At 27.0% G+C, this 24,180-nt stretch overlaps 3 protein-coding genes across 11 annotated transcripts; all 3 read right to left on the bottom strand.

Moving 5' to 3' along the window:
• Nucleotides 1-1,053: 1,053 nt before the first annotated feature.
• LOC113549702 (troponin T-like) lies at nt 1,054-9,178 on the bottom strand. Of its 5 annotated transcripts, none has more exons than XM_026951129.1 (12): nt 9,090-9,169; nt 7,825-7,878; nt 6,722-6,739; nt 5,948-5,974; nt 5,298-5,325; nt 4,841-5,185; nt 4,518-4,739; nt 4,046-4,138; nt 3,861-3,941; nt 3,390-3,468; nt 1,447-1,583; nt 1,054-1,357 (listed from the first exon to the last, which is right to left on the bottom strand). In XM_026951129.1, exons 2-12 carry the CDS (start codon nt 7,848-7,850, stop codon nt 1,259-1,261), a joined length of 1,155 nt encoding a protein of 384 aa, XP_026806930.1. In that variant the 5' UTR covers nt 7,851-7,878; nt 9,090-9,169; the 3' UTR covers nt 1,054-1,258. The 5 variants fall into 5 exon arrangements, with proteins under 5 accessions (XP_026806930.1, XP_026806931.1, XP_026806934.1 ...); XM_026951130.1 differs by lacking the exon at nt 3,390-3,468 and adding an exon at nt 3,719-3,797 and having other exon boundaries at nt 9,090-9,167; XM_026951131.1 differs by lacking the exon at nt 5,948-5,974 and having other exon boundaries at nt 1,259-1,357; nt 9,090-9,178.
• Nucleotides 9,179-10,120: 942 nt separating this feature from the next.
• Nucleotides 10,121-13,645, bottom strand: LOC113552144 (probable dolichyl pyrophosphate Glc1Man9GlcNAc2 alpha-1,3-glucosyltransferase). Its single transcript, XM_026954858.1, has 8 exons — nt 13,114-13,645; nt 12,724-12,996; nt 11,929-12,130; nt 11,627-11,848; nt 11,460-11,565; nt 11,252-11,385; nt 10,655-10,794; nt 10,121-10,589 (listed from the first exon to the last, which is right to left on the bottom strand). Exons 1-8 carry the CDS (start codon nt 13,170-13,172, stop codon nt 10,232-10,234), a joined length of 1,494 nt encoding a protein of 497 aa, XP_026810659.1. The 5' UTR covers nt 13,173-13,645; the 3' UTR covers nt 10,121-10,231.
• Nucleotides 13,646-16,446: 2,801 nt separating this feature from the next.
• Nucleotides 16,447-22,161, bottom strand: LOC113549222 (T-complex protein 11-like protein 1). 5 transcript variants are annotated; one of them, XM_026950419.1, is made up of 12 exons: nt 21,970-21,985; nt 21,761-21,791; nt 20,259-20,368; nt 20,040-20,192; nt 19,828-19,948; nt 19,633-19,746; nt 19,437-19,556; nt 17,679-17,802; nt 17,473-17,606; nt 17,222-17,406; nt 16,986-17,152; nt 16,718-16,920 (listed from the first exon to the last, which is right to left on the bottom strand). In XM_026950419.1, the coding sequence occupies exons 3-12, from the start codon at nt 20,336-20,338 to the stop codon at nt 16,718-16,720; spliced, it is 1,401 nt and encodes a 466-aa protein (XP_026806220.1). In that variant the 5' UTR covers nt 20,339-20,368; nt 21,761-21,791; nt 21,970-21,985. The 5 variants fall into 5 exon arrangements, with proteins under 5 accessions (XP_026806223.1, XP_026806220.1, XP_026806221.1 ...); XM_026950422.1 differs by lacking the exons at nt 21,761-21,791; nt 21,970-21,985 and adding an exon at nt 22,030-22,161 and having other exon boundaries at nt 16,447-16,920; XM_026950420.1 differs by lacking the exon at nt 21,761-21,791 and having other exon boundaries at nt 21,970-22,093.
• Between the last annotated feature and the right edge of the window lie 2,019 nt (nt 22,162-24,180).

Raw genomic sequence — 24,180 nt, 5'->3', positions numbered from 1 at the left:
ATAAAGTACACTTAAAAAGGTTTGGAAATCCAATATAACTTAATAAGTCGGTAAATACTACAGGAATCGCGTTGATGAAAATCCCAACATTTTAATAATTACGATGGAAATAATTACGCCTCAGAATCCACCACCATTTCTACATTTAAGTTGCGGGACTGCCCGTTTAATAACTCCTGCAATATATTAATCAAATATTACGTTTGGTTTTCGTGTATCGATTAGGCTTAATAGGCTTTTGGTCCTATTTAATTTGATGCTATTTCGTAACAAACTAACAACCATGTCTAAAACTTATAAGTCATAAGCGATTTATTAGGTATGTAGGTAAGTATATTACTTAACTAATTAATAAATATAGTCTCTTTGAGTACTCGTAAAGCGGGTAAAGCCACACGTTTCAAGCCCTAATCAATGCCTTAGAAAATATATTAAGACAATAAAATTATAATTTTAAATAACTAAATATAATATACATATATAGAGAGTAACTATATGCAATTATCAGTGTAGCTATTCAATAATCATTATTTTCACATCATTCCTAATTAGATATAAGTATAATATTATATTATACTTTTATATATTATAACCGTTTGAGATAAAATTACTTTTTTCCATCAATAATATATTAATTTTTTTAATGCACTAAACAAAATCCAAAATTCATATATAAATTTTAGATACTGAACACGGTATTTTAGGTACCCTTTTATATATATATATATATACGTTTAACGTATAATATAAGATTGTATAATTGTATATACACAAATAAATATAATATAATAATATTAAACAAGACGTTTTTAATGTCGGTTATAAATTTAAAAATATCAAACAAACTTCAACTATAGAAGTCAATAAATTTATATAAAACATTTAAAATTAAATTAAATACGACTCGTTTAAATTCACAAGTTTTTTTTTTCAATAAATTATATTAAGGACAATAACGGGATTGACAATAATAATATGTCCCGTCCGCGCCAATAGTATCGCCAATTGTCGTCCATATAAATAAATTCCTATATATTATACTTAAATACTTAATAATCTATAAACTTCATCCTCAAATGTTTATTGTTAATCTTTTGTCCTGTACAAACAAACAGTATTTAAATGGTACAATTTTCATTTAATATATATTTTTTACATTGAGGCAGAAGTATATAAGTTAAATTCATTTCATTCGTGATTTTTTTTTTTTTTGAAATATTGGTCTTTCAGATATTTTTTAATTGCGGAATTATAGTTATTATTCTTCCTCTTCTTCTTCCTCTTCCTCTTCTTCTTCCTCTTCCTCCTCTTCTTCCTCCTCTTCCTCTTCTTCTTCCTCCTCTTCTTCCTCTTCGACCTATAAAAAACAATCGCAATGAATTAATAAATAACATTTAACAGACAATCATAAACTAATATTGTAGTAAATATCACAGGTATATTTACTTCTTCTTCAGCTTCTTCGTCGTCGAGGCCAAACGGTTCTTCGTCTTCCTCGTTTTTCTTGAGCTCTTCTTCTTCGGGTGTGTCTGGGTCATCCTTCTTCTTACCCGGACGTTCGCCGAACCATTTCGGTAACCGTCCTGCGAAAACGGCACGCAAGAAGTTTAACTAACACGTTTAGAACAGAGAAACACGATTTTTTCTGGTTTCGTAAAATTATTGATGAAAATAGGTAGATAGGTATATATAGGTAAGTTAGATGGTAGGGGACATATTCATTCATAATTAACGTGAAATACATAGAATGGCAAAAAAAGCACTAAAAGGTGAATAATTCTAGTAAATTCTCGACTTCTCAATAATTAAGTGAGAGACGAACAATTTAATTTAGTTATAATCCTTTGTGGATAGCTGATATACAATAGCTAGTTACTACTTACATATAAATCTTTACATTATACCAAACCCGGATTAAGAATCGATTAGGCCCTAGGATACCATAAACTTAGCGGGCCCCCTTAAAATTTTAATTTCAAAAAAATTGTATTACTAAATTTTGAAGAGTAAAGACCGTATATTGTTGTATAATTATGTACAATACAATATACAATATACATACATATATGTGTAAGTCAATTATAAGGCTATATAAATTAATAATTTATTGTACACATATTTTATTTATATATATAAAAACGCTGTATTTGTTACTAAAGAATTATAGCTTTAAATTTTCTTCTTTGGCAAATTGTTGTATAGTTTCATTAAAATCGATCAATTGCAAAATATCATTTTTTGAGTTCACTATCATTAATGAAGTTAAATTTTCTTGAATCTAGTTTGCTCTATTTTTATTTTTTGTTCTTGTTAACTTGGAAAATGTTCTTTAGGTCAAACAATTGGCCACTGGGATAGTTAAATATAATCAGAGTAATTAAAATGTTTTGAAATACTTCTTGCAATGATTTTTTGGAAAATCATTTTATTATTATGTTTGAGTAATATCTCATATAAATAGATCAAGATTATCTAACATCAATTATTACTACGCTATCAACTATTAGAAATTAGGATATCAATTTAATATTTATTATCATTTAGTAATTTTTTATGATATAAAATTAAGAAAATTTTTATTTTATAATTATTAATTACCTACATATCCACTAAAATAATTTTTTTTAGAACTCTTTTAAACAAATTAAAAAAATATATTTTGGAAATAAAGATGGGTCCTAGGACCGTGACACACTTGGCCCCCCTTAATCCGGGCTTGCATTATACTGTTGAGACGTCGAGAAACTACTATAATAATATTGTTATGACTTTACCTTGTAGTTGAAAGTGGTAAACAGTAAATGTTTACATGTCTGTTTTTATAAACACAGTAGGTAGGTTAGGTAAACGATCAATTATTGTATAACAATCAAAGTATTTAGAATTATTAATAGATCAAGGATTGTGAAAAAAATTCTTAATTAAAATTGTCTAAGAAAATCTTTTCTGCATAAACATCAAATAATATTTTTATTTGAAATCAGCTATAATTTGGCAAGCTAAATATATAACAGAAAATATATGATGTATCATATTATGTGCGTATAATATAAATAATAATATGCGTAGGAATTTAACAACTGAAGATATAACGATTTTGAGAATCACCGAACAGTTTAAACAAGCTGTAAAATCTTTATAGCTTATATCTTATACGATATATTGTGATTAATATACGTAAACACATACACTTAAAAGTGAGATGGAATTTAGCAGCGTGAATAATCAAAATAATCACGGCCAAAATTACTCGGTTACAGTGATTCATAACTCATAAGTCATAAGTAACTTTAGAACGAAATCTAAATAACTTTGAAATTAAATAATACGACGATTAACCTCTAGTATATTGTATATACAGACTATATAAAAGCTGGTTTATTACTTACCCTTAGCGCGGCCACCGAATTGGTCACTTTTTTCTGTCCATTGTTTTTCCATCGATTCTTTAGTGGTTTCCATATAACCCTAAAAAATTCAAACAAAAAATAGGAAAAGGTTCGTGCATGCAGGTAAGAAAAAACACAAATTTGGCCAAAACTAAGTGTTATAAACATGGAAATCTATATAATCGGGTGTAATAGCCAATAGGCTGGGTAGGGAAACGAGAGAGAATATACAGATTTTGCATTACTCTTGATGGACAGTTATGAAATATGACAGGTTCTTTTTGGCTGTAAGGGAAAAGCATGCCGAAATTCGCTACATATTTACGTACTTCTACTTCTTTTCATGAATTGTTCGTATTTACGATTCCAGTTAGACTCGGACTTTTCGCCTATCAACTCTTCCAGACCCTATTTATTTCGTTAACATCTCTGTATAGATTATACGTTTATATAATATACGTGTACACTTACTCCTTCGAACAGTTTCTTTTTGTCATCATAAGACCTCGTATCCACTCGCCTCTCGTACTTGGAAGCGACTTGGATCTTGGGCTAAGTAAACGAATACAAACATGTTAAGCTAACGACAACCAAATAGTAGAGTCATATAATATACAAAATATATACGGTCATTATGTTATATAATGCAAACTTACTGGGTATTTGCCGGTAAGGGCTTCAGGGTCGAGACCCTTCTTCAAAGCCTTGTGGCGGAGTTGTTGCTTCTGACGTTCTTTCAACTCTTTCAACTGAAATGCAAATAATTATTACTGCATTAGATACCAAAATATTACGACTACTAATATATGGGAGCTTAAAATATACATACAAAATACAAAATATTATATAACCCATGCGCGTAGCCAGGGGAGTGTTATACAGATGTAGTAACACCCCCCTCAGCCGTCGTATATACTCATAGATTTACAATTTTTTTTATTAATAATAATAATATTTACATTTTTTCTCATAAAGCATTATCTATTCACTTGTAATGCGTTTAATAAAGTATACATAAAGTTATTAATTTTGTATGTATAATTTTATCAATTAATTTTTAATAACACCCCCCCCCCCTTTGAAATTCCTGGCTACGCGTCTGATCATCTACAGATGATAAATACTCACGTCGTAATCTTGTCTCTTCTGTCTTTCCTCCAAATCGTACTTTTCTGTTTCCAGCTTGATGATCTGGTCCCAGAGTTCGGTGGCTTTGAATTGGAGTTTTTGCACAGAGAATCCTTCGATGTTCAATGGTTTGATTCTGAAGCTCAACGATATTTTCTTTTCTTCTTCGATCTGTTCTCTGGTTTTGTTGCGTTCAAGTTGGGCAGATGTCATACTCAATGCCTATAATATAATATTATGAAATATTAAACAAAATAATTCAAATTACATTACTGTAAGAAAACAAATCAAGTTCCTCGACAACGATTGAATTGGACACTTACGCCTTCTTTTTTGCTGATGGTGAAGTTGGGTCCTTTTGATTTGTTGGTTTGTTCCTTAAGAGCAGCCATCATAGCTTGCCGTTTTTTCTCGGCCTCTTCTAAGCGTTTACGTTTTTCTTCGATGTCTTTCTGTTTCTTTTCCTCGACTTCTCTCTGTCTGCGTTCTTCTTCTTGCTTCTTTCTCTCGGCCATTCTTTTCTCTTCTTCCGCTCGCATAACCTTGCGCTTGGCCTGTTTTTCCTTCAACTTTTTCAAGTCGTCTTCTTCCTTTGACCGCTGTTTGCGCCATTCTTGAATGTACTCTTTAAGCTGCTCGTCTAAGGCTGAAGATTTTAATTCTTGCCTCTGATTAAAATCAAAAATCATTAGTAAATTATAAAAATAATTCAATACAGCTAGGAAAAATGTAAATATTTATGAAATTACATAAAATATTAACAGAAAATAGAGCAATTACCTTAACGAATTCGGGATCTCCATCTCCACTAAAGTTTGCAAAAAGAAAAAGTAAAAGAAAAAATATATATTAGTTTCGATATCAATACATTGTTTTTTATGGGTTGATGACACTGATGTTATTTTCCCCTGCGGGGGGCTTGTTATTTATAATGTGTGATTAATAAATGGGTCATTTGAAATTTGGCACCAGTTAACTGTAACAGGATATATTGTCAGAATAAAAATAATTTTTAGTAACGATGCCATGTGGCCTATAGCCAGGCAAAATGAATAAATAGTAAAGACACGCAAAATTTATTGTTAAAAAAATTTGCACACAAAATCAGTTTTATGTATGTTTATACTTCAAAAAACATATTAAATTAGTCAAGTAAAACTTCGTTTTTTAATCGTTCTATATCTAAACATACAAAACATCTTAATATTACTATATCTAATATTTTAGAATAAAAATCTAAAGTTTCTAATTTCCAATGAACTAATAAAATTAATACCATTTTGTCTACATTCTAATTTTTCTACTAAACAAAATACTGCATAAACTAAAGGCTTATTGTATGGATTGTCTGCACTAAGCCTTTTCTACTTTCTACTTTAGAATCAACTCAGTACATATTTTTACTTTAACTCCCACTGCAGTAAACTTACTCTTTGCTTTTTTCAGGCTCCGGTTGCCTGCGCCAAAAATTGACGATTTAGACAAATTCCAAGAATATCACAAACATGTATAGAGTGTACAGACGTTAATTTATATTTAAAAATTTTACTTTCTTTCAGTAGCTACTTTGTATAGCTATTATATTAACTATGAAATCGTATATGATTGCATTTTAAACTACCTATATATAACTACGAAATAGTTATAAATAATTATATAATCAAAGTGCAATGTACAAAATATTTAACATTTTGTAGAATTTATATATTATATAAATTATTATTAAATATATAGGTATATTTATAATGAAATGTAAAAATAATTACGACCACATTACGTTGTACACTCTATTAATAAGGAATAAGCCAAATAAACAATTCGGGTGCTCATACACAAAATCATTTGGCTTATAACGTATTTACAATTTTGAAAAGCGTGCAAAAATAAGCAAGTTGAAGCTAATGAAATAAAATCAAGTGACTGAAAATCGAAATTAAAATTGCAAGTGAATTCCTTGGCAAACATTTATTAATAAATCGTTTATATAACGCTATAAATTTTAAGTTCTTGTCACAGACTTCATTTCTAGCTCAACATTTATATATATGTACAATGCATTTGAAATTGTTCTTTCAAACTCTTTACTCTCTACAGACATTTTTTTTGTATCTCCTACATTTACATGTTTACTCGCTAATCTTTTTCAAATGCTTTTGCAGTAGCAATTTAAAAGCGCAAAAATGATTTAATATTTTGAAACTTACGTTTCCTCTTCGGAATCACTGAAAAATAATAGTAAGTTAAATGTAAAATGTATAAAATATTTATGTGTACCTAATTACATTGATAAAGCCTATAATATTTAAAAATTTTCCTATTTATATCACTTATATCTGCACTAACCATAAATATTCCAAAATAATATTTATAAAAAAAATTGTGAAAACGTCCGTACTTATAATATGTAAGATAGTAGTTTGTATAAATGTTTTTAAAAGAATGTTTACAAGAAAAATTGTATCAACTTGTTTAATAAAAAGTGTAGTTATCCAGACGTTATCACGATTTTTAAAGTTATTTTTCACGTGCGAGTTATTACAAAAATATAAGTAAAGGTAATAAATTAGGTAAGAGAAAACAAATTTATCTTAGATAATAGAAAATGCATAGATTTAAAAACAATAATAAGTATACACTAAAGACAATGAACGCAATTACAGTATAATAGAAATATCGATGTAGAATCTATTATCTAATTCTATTGGCAGCTTATACTACACAATATTTATAAATATTTTATTACTTTGTTAGAAATGGACAATCATGCACAAGTCAACTTTTTATATGAAAAATCAATTCGATTTACTGCCATATAAATACTAAGAACGTCGTGATTTTCGAGTAATTTAAAACATATAAATAATAATAATAATATAGCCTGGTAAATAAAATAACAAGGTCGTCGAAAAATGTGTAAATATTACAATAGATCATAGCAATTTGTAATAGTATATTGGAATAAAACTTGATCTAAACAGCAAAATACAGTTTTATTATAACTGTCTGTTCATTTTACATAGATAATGCAAATTTACTAACTTGTCAACCCATTATTCAGGGAGTGAAATTGTTTAAAATACTTTAGCGTAAATTATAAAATATATGCGATGTATTTAATATGTTAAACGAATTTAATCATAACTCAGGTCCCAGACAAACAATTATATTCGTGAATATCGTTTACTAACGTATTCCTTATTACAAAAACAGTTTAATTATCCAACCCATCCTGTTGTATACCTGCTAATATAATACTATATTCATCTACAATAGAAATATTATTATTTAACTTTATAAAACGACTTACGTGTACACTTCTTCTTCGTCAGACATGATTAAGCGTGTGTCTAGGGCCTAGTCTCTGTAAACAAATAAAATCCAAATGAAAACCCGTGTAAATCACTAGGTTACGGAATGGGTAGGTATCTCGTTCACCCTATCCCTAGCGGTTTTATTTGAAAATGTATTTCTCGCGGAGAAACGACCGGTAGACGTTAATTCTGAAAATATGTGGGAGGGATCGGCGGCAGTGTATCCCGTTGATATTAATAGCTGCTGCCGGTTCGGGCTGCCAACATTGCCTTTTTACGACCCACAAAATCCTAACGCATCTATTTATATAAAACGCGCATAGTATACCAGTGCGTATATAGTATTATGCAGAGAGACAAATCGTTCGGGATTTCAACAGTAATATAATATAGTAAAACACATATTAATGGTCCATTATTTTATATAGTTGGATGCGCGATTCGCGGATCGGTTTTCTAAACTATCGCCGGGAAATCTATCAGATTCAATATCGAAACATAAATAAATACCTATCAAATATAACAGTATACACCAATCACCTTAAAATAACCAGCAATAACGATTTTTTTTTCTCAACAAAAAACTATATGATTAATAATATTTCACTATATGGGTATACTAAAGCAGACAATTTCACACGGGCATTGCGAAAAAATTCTCTAACACATAATACGCATCCAACAGTCCCGCTGCAGATTTTCTGCACCGAATGAATGTGGTGACTGTTGAGGCCCCTCGCGATAGTGACGGTCTGAATAAATACTCAAGAAAAATTTAAAACTGCTGCTACAATCTAATTTAACAAGGATATTAAACATGGTCATGGTATATGATCGAAATATATCGTTTTCCGACGCGTGGACGAAAACAGAAAAACTCTTCTATTCTGAAGCAGCCAACATGAAACGCATATTTTTAGGTATATTATTCAAAGGCGGAACGACGTTAACCCGATGAACGAACACTAGGTTATCGATTTCATCGGAAAATGTTATATTTATTTCTGATGTCGTCCTTCATCACCTATACCCTCGATCGAATCACGAATACGCCAACGTGTGATTTTTGGTGGGTACCTTCACACCGTCACGAAATCTCCCGATGTTTGTGAATATACATACACATATAGTAAATTAACAAGTAGATTTCATTATTAAGCGTCTGGCGGACGCATTTACAACGATACATCAACGAAATTTAGAGTACAGTAAGTTATAGTATTGTGTTATAATTTATATTATGTATGGATGGTGTACTTACAAAAATATAATATATGTATAACGCGACGGAGGTCCCACTAACGTCTCCGGACGACTGTTCGCCGTTCGGATTCGAGATCGGCAATTAAGCTCGTCCCCACCAAACCGGAGCTCGCGGACAGGAAATCTATCCGGGATATTTTTGGCATTTTCCAGTTGTATCGTATATAAATACGTGCATACTAGATATAGATATCATAATGTTTTGCGTATGGAAAACGCGGTAGGAAAAAAAACGATAATAATAATGGTAATAACGAGAAGACGACGAAAAAGACCATTTGATCCTAACTGACGGGTCGGTGGTGGGGGGAGGCTTTCAAAAGTGTGTCAAAAATATTAACGCACTCGCCGTAGGAATTTATTATTACATTAGGAGTATATCTGTGGTTTATTTTAGAATTCCCAGCGTACACGAACGTATTATTATCCGTCACCCAGAATGTTACGAATCTTTGCCGACGAATGATTAATAATTTACACCTTAAATGACATTTTATGTCATTCATCTTTATGCATTATGCAGATGTATAGTATAATTTGTATATGTAGGTATAGCTGGCTCTTTATATTAGATAGGAACAGGCGATAGCCATTTTACATTCACAATTCATATGTATATTGTATAATTATTTATTATACCTTCATACATATATGTATTATATACCTATATATAGAACAATCATAGATGAAAATCTAATTATATTCAAGCAGAATTCATGAATGTCACACATTTTTTACAATACATATAACTATATAAGGCTTGGTATGTCGTATGTGGGTTTTTTTGTTAAAATTAAAATAGTACTAATTTATTAACAGCTAAATAATTTACAATTACTTAATAACTAGTATTGTTTTGTATTTTATATGTTTACATAGTAGTTAACAAAATAGAGAAAAATATAAACATGAATTTATGAAAATGTAAGTAATTTTCTACTGTGCAAATGTGCAATACCACAATAACATGTATAAATATATTTTTAGTTAAATAATAAACATAAGAACAATAGATTTGAACTTTATAATCACATTATTGAAAAATTTTAACACATTTCTTAATCAAATATTGATAAATCCTTATTTATAAAATGCCCTCTTTCTTTACAGCACACATGTAAATTATTAAAATTATATAATTTATTGCCAAATATAATATAAGTAGTACTTTATCCAACAATAAAAAACACCTATACTATTATGGAATGAAGTAAGCATCAATGGGAGAAATGGATATCTTTGATCAAACCTTAAAACCATCCATCCAACCTCGGTCAATAACAACAATGGTCCTAGACTTATTAAATACAATTTTTCTATACGATTCAATGATTTAAATTTACCAGTATTATACAAAAATGAAACATTAACTAAAAGTAATAGTGATTTAGTAATGAATTCAAATGGTTTAAACAATAATGGAAAAACAGAATATGTAGATATGGTTGATAGCATTGTAAACATGGAACAATCATTTGTAGAGGAAAATACTAGAAGTCTGTAAATAAAAATAAACATGTATCTATTTAAGTATTAGATAAAAAGAAACATTGAATGGCTTACGTTAATGGTATGACAGCTAGCAATAATGCTTTCTCGTGAACATGCCAACCAAACATAAATGAAGTCAAACCACACAACACAAGGCATCGGACAAAATCAATTGGATTTCTATTGGATTTCCAAAGTTTATATAAACATGGCTGAAAATGACAAATCAATATTTTAATAAATGCAATGGTCAATATATATCTTATAAACAAAAAAATCAAAAATAGAATATTAGAATCAATAGAATCTTAACCATCATCTATAGTTTATTATTATTTATTAAAGTGTATTATAAACACATTATACACCATTTGACCATTGATAGTTAAAACTTTCTTTATAATAGAAATTTAATTTAAGTATAACTATAATCTGCTGAAGATAAGATCAGTACCAGACAGCAAACAATTTTTGGCAGGCAAAGATCAAATAACCTCTGTTTGGTCGAAGTAACTATCTGTACTATTATACTACCGTGTAGTGAGCCACACTCACTCATGCGCACAACTTAGCCACCCAGTAATGATCTCATTTTAAACAGAGTATATTTCTACAGAAAAATGTTTACTTTTTAAGTTTAGAAAAAACAAGAAATAACCCAAAACTTACCAACATAAAAATTATTGTTAAAATAAAAGTAATCTGAGGAGTTATTGATGGAAAAACAGTATGTTCGAATTCTTGAACTAAACCTCTCGTCATTGATGCTGAATTATTGTTTTTTATTAAATCGTAGTCTTTATCTGAAAAAATTCTCAATTAGAAAATCAGTATAGGAATATAAAAATTAATATCAAAAAATTGAATTTATAAATACATGTAATTTTAGCACCAATATCAGCTGTATTATACAAAGCCCAAAAATTTGGTGCCCAATAAGCATGTGATAAACCTCGTTTGAATGGAAATAACTGTTTAAAAACCTAAAAAATAAATTAAATTATTAGAATTAAGATTTATATATAGTTAATATTCTAATAATACCTGTAAAATTTGACCATTGAATATAAAAGGGCCAAATGAGATACTGGATACACCGAGAACAATTAAACCTAATTTTATAAGTCTTTTCAATGCAAATTGTATATTTTTTTGAAGACAAAAGTGTCTTAATAAGTAAACAAAAAATGCTGGTGCCAAGTATAAATAAATATGTTTGAAATTTAACAAAACCGTAAACCAAAATGCACCTCGATAGTTTTCACCCTAGAAAAAGCAACAACATAAACCAAAATAATACAATCTATTAGAAATTGAAACTATAATTTAAAAGTAATATTTTTTACCTTTAAAATGTGAGATATTGATATAAGTAAGATACCGAAAAGAAAGCCATTGTACTGAAAGTGTATTTGGTCAATGAGCAATAATGTTACATTAGCTATTAACAAGAGTTCAATGACAAAAACAGAAATTTTACTTTCATCCATAGGTTTTTTCTTTTTAGTCTTTGTTGATTTCACAAGTAATGCAATTGACTGAGCACATCTAAAAATAATATAAATTTCATACTTATTATATAGTATATCAGATGTTTTGAAAATGTTTATCCATCACATTATTCCATTATATATTACTAGTTAAAAACTATTAAATTATTTTAGTTGTTAAAGAAATGTTATTATTTACATTTTCAAATTTAAATAACTAATAAAAAACAACTCATAGTTTTATACTAGTTTACTTAACAAGCTATTGTTTCATTTAATACAATACATTGTGGGTTAGGTATATGAGAATTTAAGTTATGTATACCTAAAAACAAAAATTAATTAAAATGTTATGTTTACAATAAATATTCATAAAGTAATTATTGAAAATATTTAGGACAACAATAAATAAATCTAAAATAGGAAATTTGAGAGGAAATTTTAAAATACATTTTTATTGTTTATATTGGGTACTTCTTAAATTTGAATAATATTATATTCTATGTAAATACTAATATTTATAATTTAATTTCAATCAATAGAAAAAAATATACTATTAGACTTAATAAAATGAAATAATATCTTAACATACAATAAGAATTTAATAGCTAAAAACATAAAACATTGTCATTCAATTTGAATGATATTTACTTTCGAGATCCATAATAAAACACAAAATCAGTAATAATGACGCTGAGTCGTTGAAAGAATACAGTGGCATTTGACGAATAGTTACGATTGTGTATCGACAACATGTCAATATCAACAAAGGCAGCAATTTGAGCTAAGAAGTATTCAAACCACGCAAACAATGGTGGATAGTCGATTGTCCATTCCGAATGTTTAGCTGAATACCACTGCGATATGGGTAGACTGTACGTGGTGGCTAGCCAGTTGCGATGCACCTCGAAATCGGTTGAAAAACTGTCAAAACAGAATAAGAACAATTTAATGAACATAATTGTGGATAAATAATGAAAAAAACAAAATTTTTTAAGAAGGCGAATAAAAATGATGATCCCACATTGGATTTTCACTCACTATGATGGCAACAGGAGCAACTTCACGCACGTTATAACGACGTGCAAGGAAATTGTCATTTTGAATTTGAAGACTACTGACTAGGTCAAGACATCACTGAAAATCCATAGTCGGCGTGAAAGACAAATTGTGTAATTCCGGACAGAATAATGTATTCATTTTAATAATAATAATGACGGTAATGAACCCCGAGCATAGTTTGAAAACATGTTCAAAAGCGACGGCGTATATCTATTTCAAAACGACAAAGCCACGATGACTACATTACAATTGTCCGTAAAGCCAGTAATAATTAATAATTATTACGATTTATTGATTTAACGTATTTAATATTTATGTATCGAGTACTTAGTACCTACGTACGACCAACGAGTAGCCACGAAACATTTTTAATCTTTATTGAGACGCGTTTCACGTAGTCGTCAAGTCTAAACTCTAAACGTTACCGGTATAACGATTAATGATAAAGTAATATTGTTATCACTTGTCCCATTTATCAAGTCAGAGTTTCAATTTAGAAGAAATCAAGAAATGTTTTTTTAAAACGACGAAAGCGGTTACGTTATTTAAGACAAGACTATGTCAAAGCTGCAATAATTACCACAGTACCACATAACTACTGCCGTTCAAAATCCGATATCATTAATTGTCAGTATTGTCACATTTACTGTTGTCTGTCAAACTAGTGTCAGTGGAAAATTTTCTGTTACCGCGATTAGTGGTTTTATGACCAAGTCATTTTTATTATATCGCGTCTATTAAATCAATTGAAAAATGTCTGGCGGAAAGTGTCAATATGTAAATTGTCGTAAATCGAAGACGAACTTTATCGCTTTCCAAAAGATGAGAGAAGAGAAATTAAAAAATATAATAATAATAATTGATTTTCTTTATTTAAAATATAGAAAAAAATTTGATGCTAATCATATAGGTGTCTAATTTTTATAACACTTGATTTATTAGTATATAATTTTTAATTGTATCTCTATAAAATAGAAAAGTACCTATATAAATACCTAATTATAATGATTAATGAAAAGAAAATTTAATCAATTAACTTTAAAATTGGAATAAGGTTTGACATTCCTAATTTTGATTTACTTCAATAGTTTAAATTGTCAAAACATTTACATAGTTATAAAATATTCTTCTAGCAATAATTTTGAAGGGCAAAATTTTATTTACAATTGAACTGGAAAAACTTCACAATAAGTAAATTTGTCATGAACATTTCCCACCTGATAGCTTCACATATTTTTCTATTAAATGCTGTTTAATAAACACTGCTATTCCATATAATTATAATGATAAATTTGAGCAACAATCATACATATCTTCAAACTTTGGTAAAAAACATTAATCTGAACAAAAATTTTTTTAAATATCAATTCCGGCTAAGACATATTCACACACAAAATCAAATATGGTAAAGTTAGTTTTCTCAAATATACCTTCTTAACTCTCTGCTCTCACTATTACTCAAAAAACTAATATAACAAATACAATATAAATGCCTAACCCGAATTAAAAAAAAAAATTGATTCAATTGAAATAGATAATCCTAGAAAATTGAATTTAAAACAAAAATTTTAACAAAATCAAAATAATTCATAAAAAACTTGTTCATATTTCAAAATTAAAAAAAAAATAGTTTTAAAAACTTAATAAATATACATACATTTTCTTCTATAAATTCCAAAGCGATGGTGACTATGCAATTAAAAGATAGGTGTCGTTCATGAACATTAAATGAAAAATAATTAGCTTTAAATTTATATTATAAATTACCAGCAGCATACAAATTTTTATGTTCACAAACCATTTACTATTCGATATAATATATAAACAAAATGTTGAACCTGGTTTCAGTAAATTTTTTTTAATCAACTTTGAAAAAAAATATTTTGTTATCTGATTGCGGATTATAAACAAAATGTCTCCTGTTTGTTTTGATGCGATATATTTAAAAGAATTAGTAGAATATTACAAAGAATTTGACCTCATTAAAAGTTTTTTAAGACTTTGCAGTTATAACGGAAGGACCAAAAAAGTGCTAACAGTGTTTCAAATATTTATTTACAGTGGACAATTCCGATTACATATTTTCTTTTTCATTCTGGAGTAAACAAATAATTTTAAAAATTTGATACAAGATATTCTTAAAAACTGATTTAATGTTGAATTGTGTCTAAAATTTAAAGTGTATGATCAAGGCACAAACAATTAAAGTACTTTAAAATTATTAAATATTTCTGAAGATAGGCCATATTTTTTTAACAACAATAAAATATTTTATTTGTTTGAGGTACCACATTCACTTAAAAATGTAAGAAATATGCATGTTACATAAAAGGTGATAATAATATAATTTAATTTGATGACATAAAAAATTATAAAAATATTTACACAAAAAGAAAATCAAATTTCAATTAACTGATTTGTTCTATTTATTGTCATAATTGTATGAATCTACTTCTACTGTACCTATAGTCCAGTAAAAAAAAAAAAAAAAAAACAGTTTTTAGTGAATTGTGACATATTGTAATAAAATAAATAATTACCCTCTGGTTACGTATGGCACAATGTATTAGTGTATTATATATTAATTGTGGCAATACTAAGAAAATATCGGCTTATTGATGTTTCTGTCACCGTCATAAACCAGTCTAGGAATATGTTTTATTTGTCATCAATCACAATAATAAAATGTTCATTCATACAACAGCACTTATCGACAGATATTATAAATACAATTTTAGTCACTAAAAATCCTTAATTCATACCAACATTTTTAATTTAATTACACAAATTAATATATTTTGAAAATTCCTTAATTAATACTCAATAATAATAATTAATAATTATGAAATAAATCATGTTTTTTAAAATTCAGTACACATTAGTTTCTGTATAAAATTAAATGTGTATATCTATTTACTAAAATTAAATTAGTATAACAATACTTGAGCTTATAAACTTTAGAACAATATTGAAAATATCAGTCAGGGTTAATATATAATATTATAGTTATTAAATGATTACAATATTATTACTAAAATTTTCAATAATAAATAACAATTGTATATTCCTAAATTATTCAAATTAGTTTAAAGGGATTCAAGTGTACAGAGTATAGTTCCATTTATCAATAACTGATCATTCAAACAATATAAAATAAATTTAACAGAATTATTGTATAACAAGCTAGTATGTATATAAATGTATTTTGTCTGTAAATATTTTACAAAGATAATTTTAGAATGTTTAGCTCACTAAAAATAATTATAATATATATATATTATAATAGTTTAATAATATTTTATAATAGCCATTAGTAGAAATTATAGTATAAGTGATATTAGATATAGTGCTAATAAATAATGATTTTTATACACATTGGAGGATTAAACTGTAAAATAATATTAGTATTATATTATGCTACAGTAATAAAATGTGATCCCATAATGTTCTAGATTTTAATTTGGTCACAATTCATGTTCCATAAAAATAAATCAATGATTTAAAAAAAGTATTAGTTTAAAAGTTAGATAAAATAAAAGCTAATATTAATTTTTAGTTTACTTGATTTGAGAGACAATTAAATTTAATCACATTGATTCAAAAGATTTTTCAATATATCATCATAAAATTTGGAGAATACTTTTCTATTGTATGTGATAAGATGCAAAAAACTGCCAGTAACGGCTGCCAATTCATCTTTGAATGCAGACAAACCAAGTGGGCATTGCTGAGGAACTGCATTGTCAGAACTGATAACTGCAGTAATAAACTCCTTGAAACGCTTCTCTAAAATAATCATATGAGATAAAAATTATAACACTATTATTTATATTGAATCACAAATATATTACCAACTAGAGTTCTTATTTTATTGTCAGGATTTTGGATTAACAAAACTTGAGTCTCAAGTGTATTAACCATATCTGGTAAAACAGGTGGTCCATCTGGATTAAATATGCACAAATGCTTATTACAGCAAAGAACAATATGTTCTACAATATTTGACAAGACATTTTTACTAAAAAACAAAAAATTAATGCAGTTAATAAACTATTCACAAATTAATAGTCAATAAAGTAATCAATACTTGTTGAAATCATTTTCTTTCAGGACAGATAAAATAAGATTTTTTAAATTTTTTTTGAATTCCATGTTATTAGGAATAATAGATGTAGTTGTTGATATTGTCACAATAAATGTAGATGCTGCGAGAATCAAAAGATTTAGCATTTTATTAGTTGCCAAATATCGATCTTTATCCAATGATAAAGCCTGAAAATAATATCAACTATTTTAAAAACATAACCTTAATAATGCATAGTATTGTAACTTTATTACCTCTGGGAACAGAACATTTTCATCCCAATCAAATATTTCCATATAAGCTCGAACGACTATATCGTGATAAGATTCTGTAATCTTTTCAAAATTAATATGGCGTTTTAACCACTCAGCAGTCAGATTTAAGGCATCTGTTAATAATTTTCAATGAATAAAAAAAAATTTTAGTTGAATATTACACAAAATAAAAAATTGGGATTTACCTGGCTTAACACTTAAATACTCTTCAAATTTCTCTCGTTCATAATCAGCACTACAGGCGTTTAGTGCTCGTCGCTGTGCAGTTATTGTGAAATTTGCCATGTCAAGTTTCATCAAACTCAAATTCTAACAACAAATATTTATTAATATAATATACAAGAACTCAGATAGTTACTAATTTTTAAATAAAATAAATACCAATGGCATTCAACATATATTTATTAATTTTTAAATACCAATATTTAAATTAATAAGTGGATATCTTAACTTAAACAACTGTTAATCTAAACAACAGTCTACTAAAGCACTAATAGTAGTACTACAAAATATTACATTTTTAAAATAGGTATCTAATAATTAGTATTATGTTTTCAAAAATGAATAGAAATTTGATTTACTTAAAAATGTTAATAGTTATAGACTATAGTCTATGAGTGAAAGTTAAAAATAAAAAATACGTATAAAATATAAATGTTGTATAAAAAGTACACATTAAATTATTTCAAATTATAAGTACTTTGCAAATAAACTTAATCTATTATTTGCTTTTAACACTATTAGATCATTTGACCAAATTCCGTATTAGAATAATCTAACTGCCTTCAACCTTATATTATAAGATTAATTTTTCTAAATCTTTATATGATTATTTTTTATTAAATATTTTGCATAAGGAATTTGTTAAAAAAAATAATAATACATTTTTAATTTATTTAAAATAATGATGTAAATATACATAATATACAGATTACTTAAATTTCAACTATGCAACCAAAAATTACATATCACTTAGGTGTCCCGTAGTTACATATGACCTAAGCAATTTGCAGTGCCCTTAAAGTGTCAGACTATGCATACAAGTATAAGACTTATTTATAATTTATTTTATTACTTAAATTTTTAATGATTATCATATGATTGAAGATGTTAAAATAATTTTAGTAAATTGTAATTGCTACATATACTGAAAAGCAGAATTTCAAAAGTGTTTTAACCACAATACCATTCAATCAGAGAACCCTCATCAAAAAATAAAATAAATTACATAGGACTATAATGCTACAACGAATAAATGTATGCATTTAAAATATAATTTAATAAAAATAAGCCACAGCGTATTGAATAAATATTTTAGAACTGACATTTATTTTATAATATAGCACTAATTTTTATTTTTATTAAAATTGTAATATAATTATTAATCTGCTTTAATTTCAAACTAATATAAAAAATAATAGAATAAGAAAATTTACCTTTTTTTATGTTATATATCTTCTATCTTCATACATAATATAACAGTTTTCACCTATTTTTTTTTTTTAGATAATTGTATTAAACAATCTAAATCATAGGAATTTTGTCAATGACAATTATTTCCAACTATTTAAGACTATATATTGTATTTAAAAGACTATTTCTAACAATTTATTGTATTAAATATGCCAATTAAAATAATTTTGCATTAATTAAATATTATAATTGTTAACCTTACAAAACTGTTACTAATAACAATATGTTATCTCATAATTTATTCTGTGGTATAATAAAACATTAATTATTTGATTAATTATTCAGACTATCATATAGGCACTTATTAATACATTTTACTAATTAAATTAATTATTGCAACTATTATTATAATAACAAATTATTAAAATTACTTAACCAAATTAAATAAAATAATATGTAGACGAGTAAATATTATTTTATCAGTTGCAAACATTCAAGTAATTATTTGATTCTAAAATTTAGTAATTTACCTCTGTTATTCCTTTAAATATATCAACAGGATCATTTAATTGTGTTAGTGCACGTATTGAATCATCTCGTACTGGAGCACATATTTTTGACATCAAATTCAGAATAAATTTTGTATAATACTAATGACAAGAAAATATATAAGTTAAGACAATCAATATTTTTTTAACTTTGTTGGTTATGTTATTTTATAGTTACGTCAAAATCCAAAGAGTTATTGTCTATCTGTGTTTGTATAAGCTCTACATCTAAAACTTGACTAATTTCTTCTTTTAATTTAGTATGCTGGTCCAACAACAAATTTGATAAGCTCTATAAACATTGTATTTTCTTAAAATTAGTAAAATTACTAAATTAGTAGAACTTTAATAGTAAACAAACAATGTTACTTACTGTTCGTATTTCAGATAAAAGTGTCATAGCTTGAGTGTATTCGGGGGGATCATTGTTTAATTGCTCACGCAACAACTCCCAAAATGCTTTGTGCATTGTGTCTTTGACTTGTTTCATTAAACTGATAGAATAAAACACATTCATAAAAAAAACATAAAAGAATTATATATGGTGTGTTTATAATACTATGTTCAATTAATTACTAGTTTTACCTATTATTTGGTGGTTCTTGAGGTTCCAACTTAAAATTTTCATTAACAGCTATCTCGTGGACCAGAGCAATATCTTCCAATTTTTTTGCAGCTACCATAATCTCAGGTAATGATAAGAACCTTGGAGGTGAAGCGGCAGTTATATTATTTAACCTGAAGATTACAATAAAAGATATAAAATAAATAAAAAATAAAAATACTATTATGTTAAACTATTACATTTCTTGACGAACTCCAGGAATAGGTCTATTTGGTGTTGATTTATCTTCATCATTATTGGATGTATTTTCTGAACTCATTTTAAATGTGTGTATAATGAGATTTAATAACTGTAAGAAAAAAAAAAATTAAAAAATTTTAAAATAAATTATTTATCTATATTTAAAAAATGTTTTAGTAAATTAAATTATTATAAAATAAATAAGTCTAAAACTTTTCAAAGTAAGCCAATAACCATTATATATTTTAAGGTACCTATATCTATGTGCATTGTACATAGATTTGGTCATGACGTTTTTCAAGTTAATAGTAATATTGTTCAAAACAAATAGCTCTAATAGAATAAATGATAATAACCCAATACTCATTTTTATGCATTTCATTACATAAATGTTCAATATGATATTACATTATTACCTTCGGGAAGAATTTTTTAATTTTAACTATATAATAATTTAATAATGGATAATAATAGCTTTTTAGTATAATAAGTATCAATAATAAAATTTAACCAATCAAATACTACAAATTAGAAATAATACTATAACTAGACATATTTTTTAGAAAGCATTCATCATAATAGTTACACCTTTCCCGTAACAATATTTATGTATAAAATATAAATTATGTAAAATTTTATCAGTTTAAACAACCAAAATCAAAAAAATATTTTTAAATTTTCCTAAGCAGTTAACTAAAAATTATTAATAAATTGACACCACATATGAGGAAATAAACTAAATTATATTTTATAAAACAAACAAAATATTAAAATTACTTTAGATTTATTACTATCTAGATATAATCCAAAATGATGTATAATATTTAGTACCTTTTTGACGATTAATTAATATATCAAGTACTTACATAGTAGGTAAATGAAATTAGATGACAAGAAATAACAAAATAGTAAAAAAAATTACAGTCTTAAAAAGTACACACACAAAAAATACTTTGTAGTTTTTGAGAAAAGCGGAGAGAAAATTAATAAAATTAAACAAAAAAATGTATCAAAACTGAATGGAAAATGAAATTTATACGAGAACAAAATGTGGTGTCGTTTTAGCAGTCACAAAAGAATTGACCAAGGACTGGCAATCAATGAACCAGGAATAGATTCGATACTGTAAATGTTGATAATATGATGTATATACTATATAATACATTAATACACCTTTTATGGTCATAGACCTTCCTACAAATGTTTTTAGAATTTTCAATACACGGAAATTTACTACTTCGTCAACAACTACCCCACGTATTTAAACCATCAAAACTAACCAAAATCCTTAGTTACACAATATAATTGGATACAGAACACGAATCCGGAGTTGTATATTATAAAATATGGAATTTGTATGCATTTACGTATATTATAACTAGTAGAGACGTGAATAACGTCAAGCCAAATTTCCGGGTCGTCAATCGATGGCTTCTACACAAAAACGTCATAAATAGTTATTACGATGGTTATATTTAAGTGATATGAGTATATTACTCACCTTCCGAGCTGTAAATTTCCCGGAAAATTACCTATAGCGAAATTGAAAAATGTATACTTTTATAGTACAAAATAAAATAAAAAAAGTAATCGAGTTTGTGAATTGTTTTCATACAATTTATTGTAATATTTTTTTACTAAAATGAAAATAGATATTTTAAAAGATATATTGTAAACTACTATTTATATACATGATTATCGTGTTGTTACCTTGTATTTAATATATTATTATAATAAAAATTATATAATGCCTTTACACCTCTTCAATACCTTAAATCGTAAGTTCAGGACAATATTATTGTTTATGTCGTCCACACTCCGTAACAGCTACAGGCTACAGCTGTTGATAAAGATAAAATAAATAATAATATTATTACCTATACTATTGTTTTCACTATAGATTTACCTACGATGATTCTCATTTATTTCATCTCAGTTCGTGGTTCATACCAATAGCTAGATTACCGAAGGTAAATACTTGATACCAATCCACCATAAAATGGTGTACTGGACAGTGTAGCCAGTAGTTGTTTGAAAAATTATTGAACGACACATCGCGACAGCAGGACGAAATCATAAAATAAGATATTGACAGTTAAAACCTAAAATATTATTATTTTATTATTTTTTTTAATTTAAATAACTCACATTCAAAATGTTTTAAAGTTGTTTTAATGTTAATTGTTGTAATATGGCATGTTATGTTGTGTTTTACACTATAACTTGCTCAACATTTCTATAACTTTGGTTATATAATAATGTAAATATTAATATCCTTAATCAGCCGACTGCCGAGTATGTATCAACAAGGTACAGGTGAGTTTTTTTAGAACATATTTCCTGTTTTTTCTATAGACGGTGCACAGCAAAATACATAAATAATATAAGTATTGAACAATTTCATAATATATTGATTAGGTATATTATCGCATCTACCTATAATACCTATAAAATATTTTGTCTTTTTAGTTGTTTTACTCTGCATTAGGTATTAGATAATTATATATTGATATTTATTACATTTAATGTATATTATATTTATCTAATACACCTTATGACTATAGGAATATTATACAGGTATTGAGGTACTTTGTCGTCTTTTTAATTATTTTTTTTATTTTCTGCGTCTACCTACTTTTGTTTTTCGCCGTTTGATGTGCACGCCACATATAATAATATGGGCATAAAATGTAACGAGGACAAACATTGAAATCCATAAATGTATGCATTTTTTTTCTGAAAAAAATTTAAATCTATAAATTGTAGTCTAATATAATTATGTATAATAATATATTATGTGCTATGAATACATAATAATATTACATAATATGTCTAAATAGTGGGGACCTTTAAAGCCCCTTAACCCTTTGGATCTTCGACTACAAACATATAATATACTATATGTAATAAACTAGAATTAATTGTATTCATAATATATGCATATTACGTTCAATACACCGCGAACAAGTATCGATATTCCTATACATATACATACAATATACATAACAATATATAGGTATAAGTGAATAATGTTATGATGTAGGTACCTATAATAACACTATAGTGCAGCTGGCGACCGGCTAAAATATAAGAAAAGAGACCTATCTTTTTTTACTTATAACCTGGTATCGTGTTGTGAGAACAAAAGAATATAATATTATACACGACAGTATAGGACTATAACCTATCTATCGTCCGTTAAAGTACAACTGCTAAACTGCACGACGACGATTCGCGTTCATTGTGATTGAACATTAAATACACTAGCGGCTAGCCCACCATCACTGTATTGCAGGAACAAGCATTGATTATAGGATACTAGGATAGACTATTCTATAACCAGTGGTACAAGGTACATTGAATACACCAATCATCTTCCTGTCTTACGGTCTGTGCGTGTAGCTCACCACAGTCACCACTATTTTTCAAAGACGATTAAGCTTGGATAAAATAATTGTGAGGAGGGTGAAATCGATCAGGATATTGTTCTGCATATAATCTAGCAGCAGCCCGTGTATTATTACGCTTGCATTTCCCATAAACTAAAATCATGTCAACTTTTTCATTGTTACGCGGCATTTTAAATTAGTTAAATTAATTGAAATTGTAATGACATGTATCACATATGAATTAATAACATGTTATGTATTTTAATAACCACATTTAATCGAGTGTTGTATTTTATTATTATTATTAAATAGCTGTTATTCTTAGCATCTTAGCATACGATAGTCGATAGATAACATTTTGTTTATTTAACAAAACTAAAATAAAATAATTTTAGAGATTACAAGTTTAGTAATCTAGTTATTATTTCTATATAGGTAATTTAATTTAATTTTGAACGATATTTAATTGATATTATTTACTAAATAATACGATGTTATGACTTAGTGTCTATAAACATAATATTATGAGTGA

Source organism: Rhopalosiphum maidis, chromosome 4 (assembly GCF_003676215.2).
Source record: "Rhopalosiphum maidis isolate BTI-1 chromosome 4, ASM367621v3, whole genome shotgun sequence".
NCBI classification, from domain to species: domain Eukaryota; kingdom Metazoa; phylum Arthropoda; class Insecta; order Hemiptera; family Aphididae; genus Rhopalosiphum; species Rhopalosiphum maidis.
Note: the sequence above shows the minus strand (reverse complement) of the source record. Positions and strands in the feature narration are given on the sequence as shown.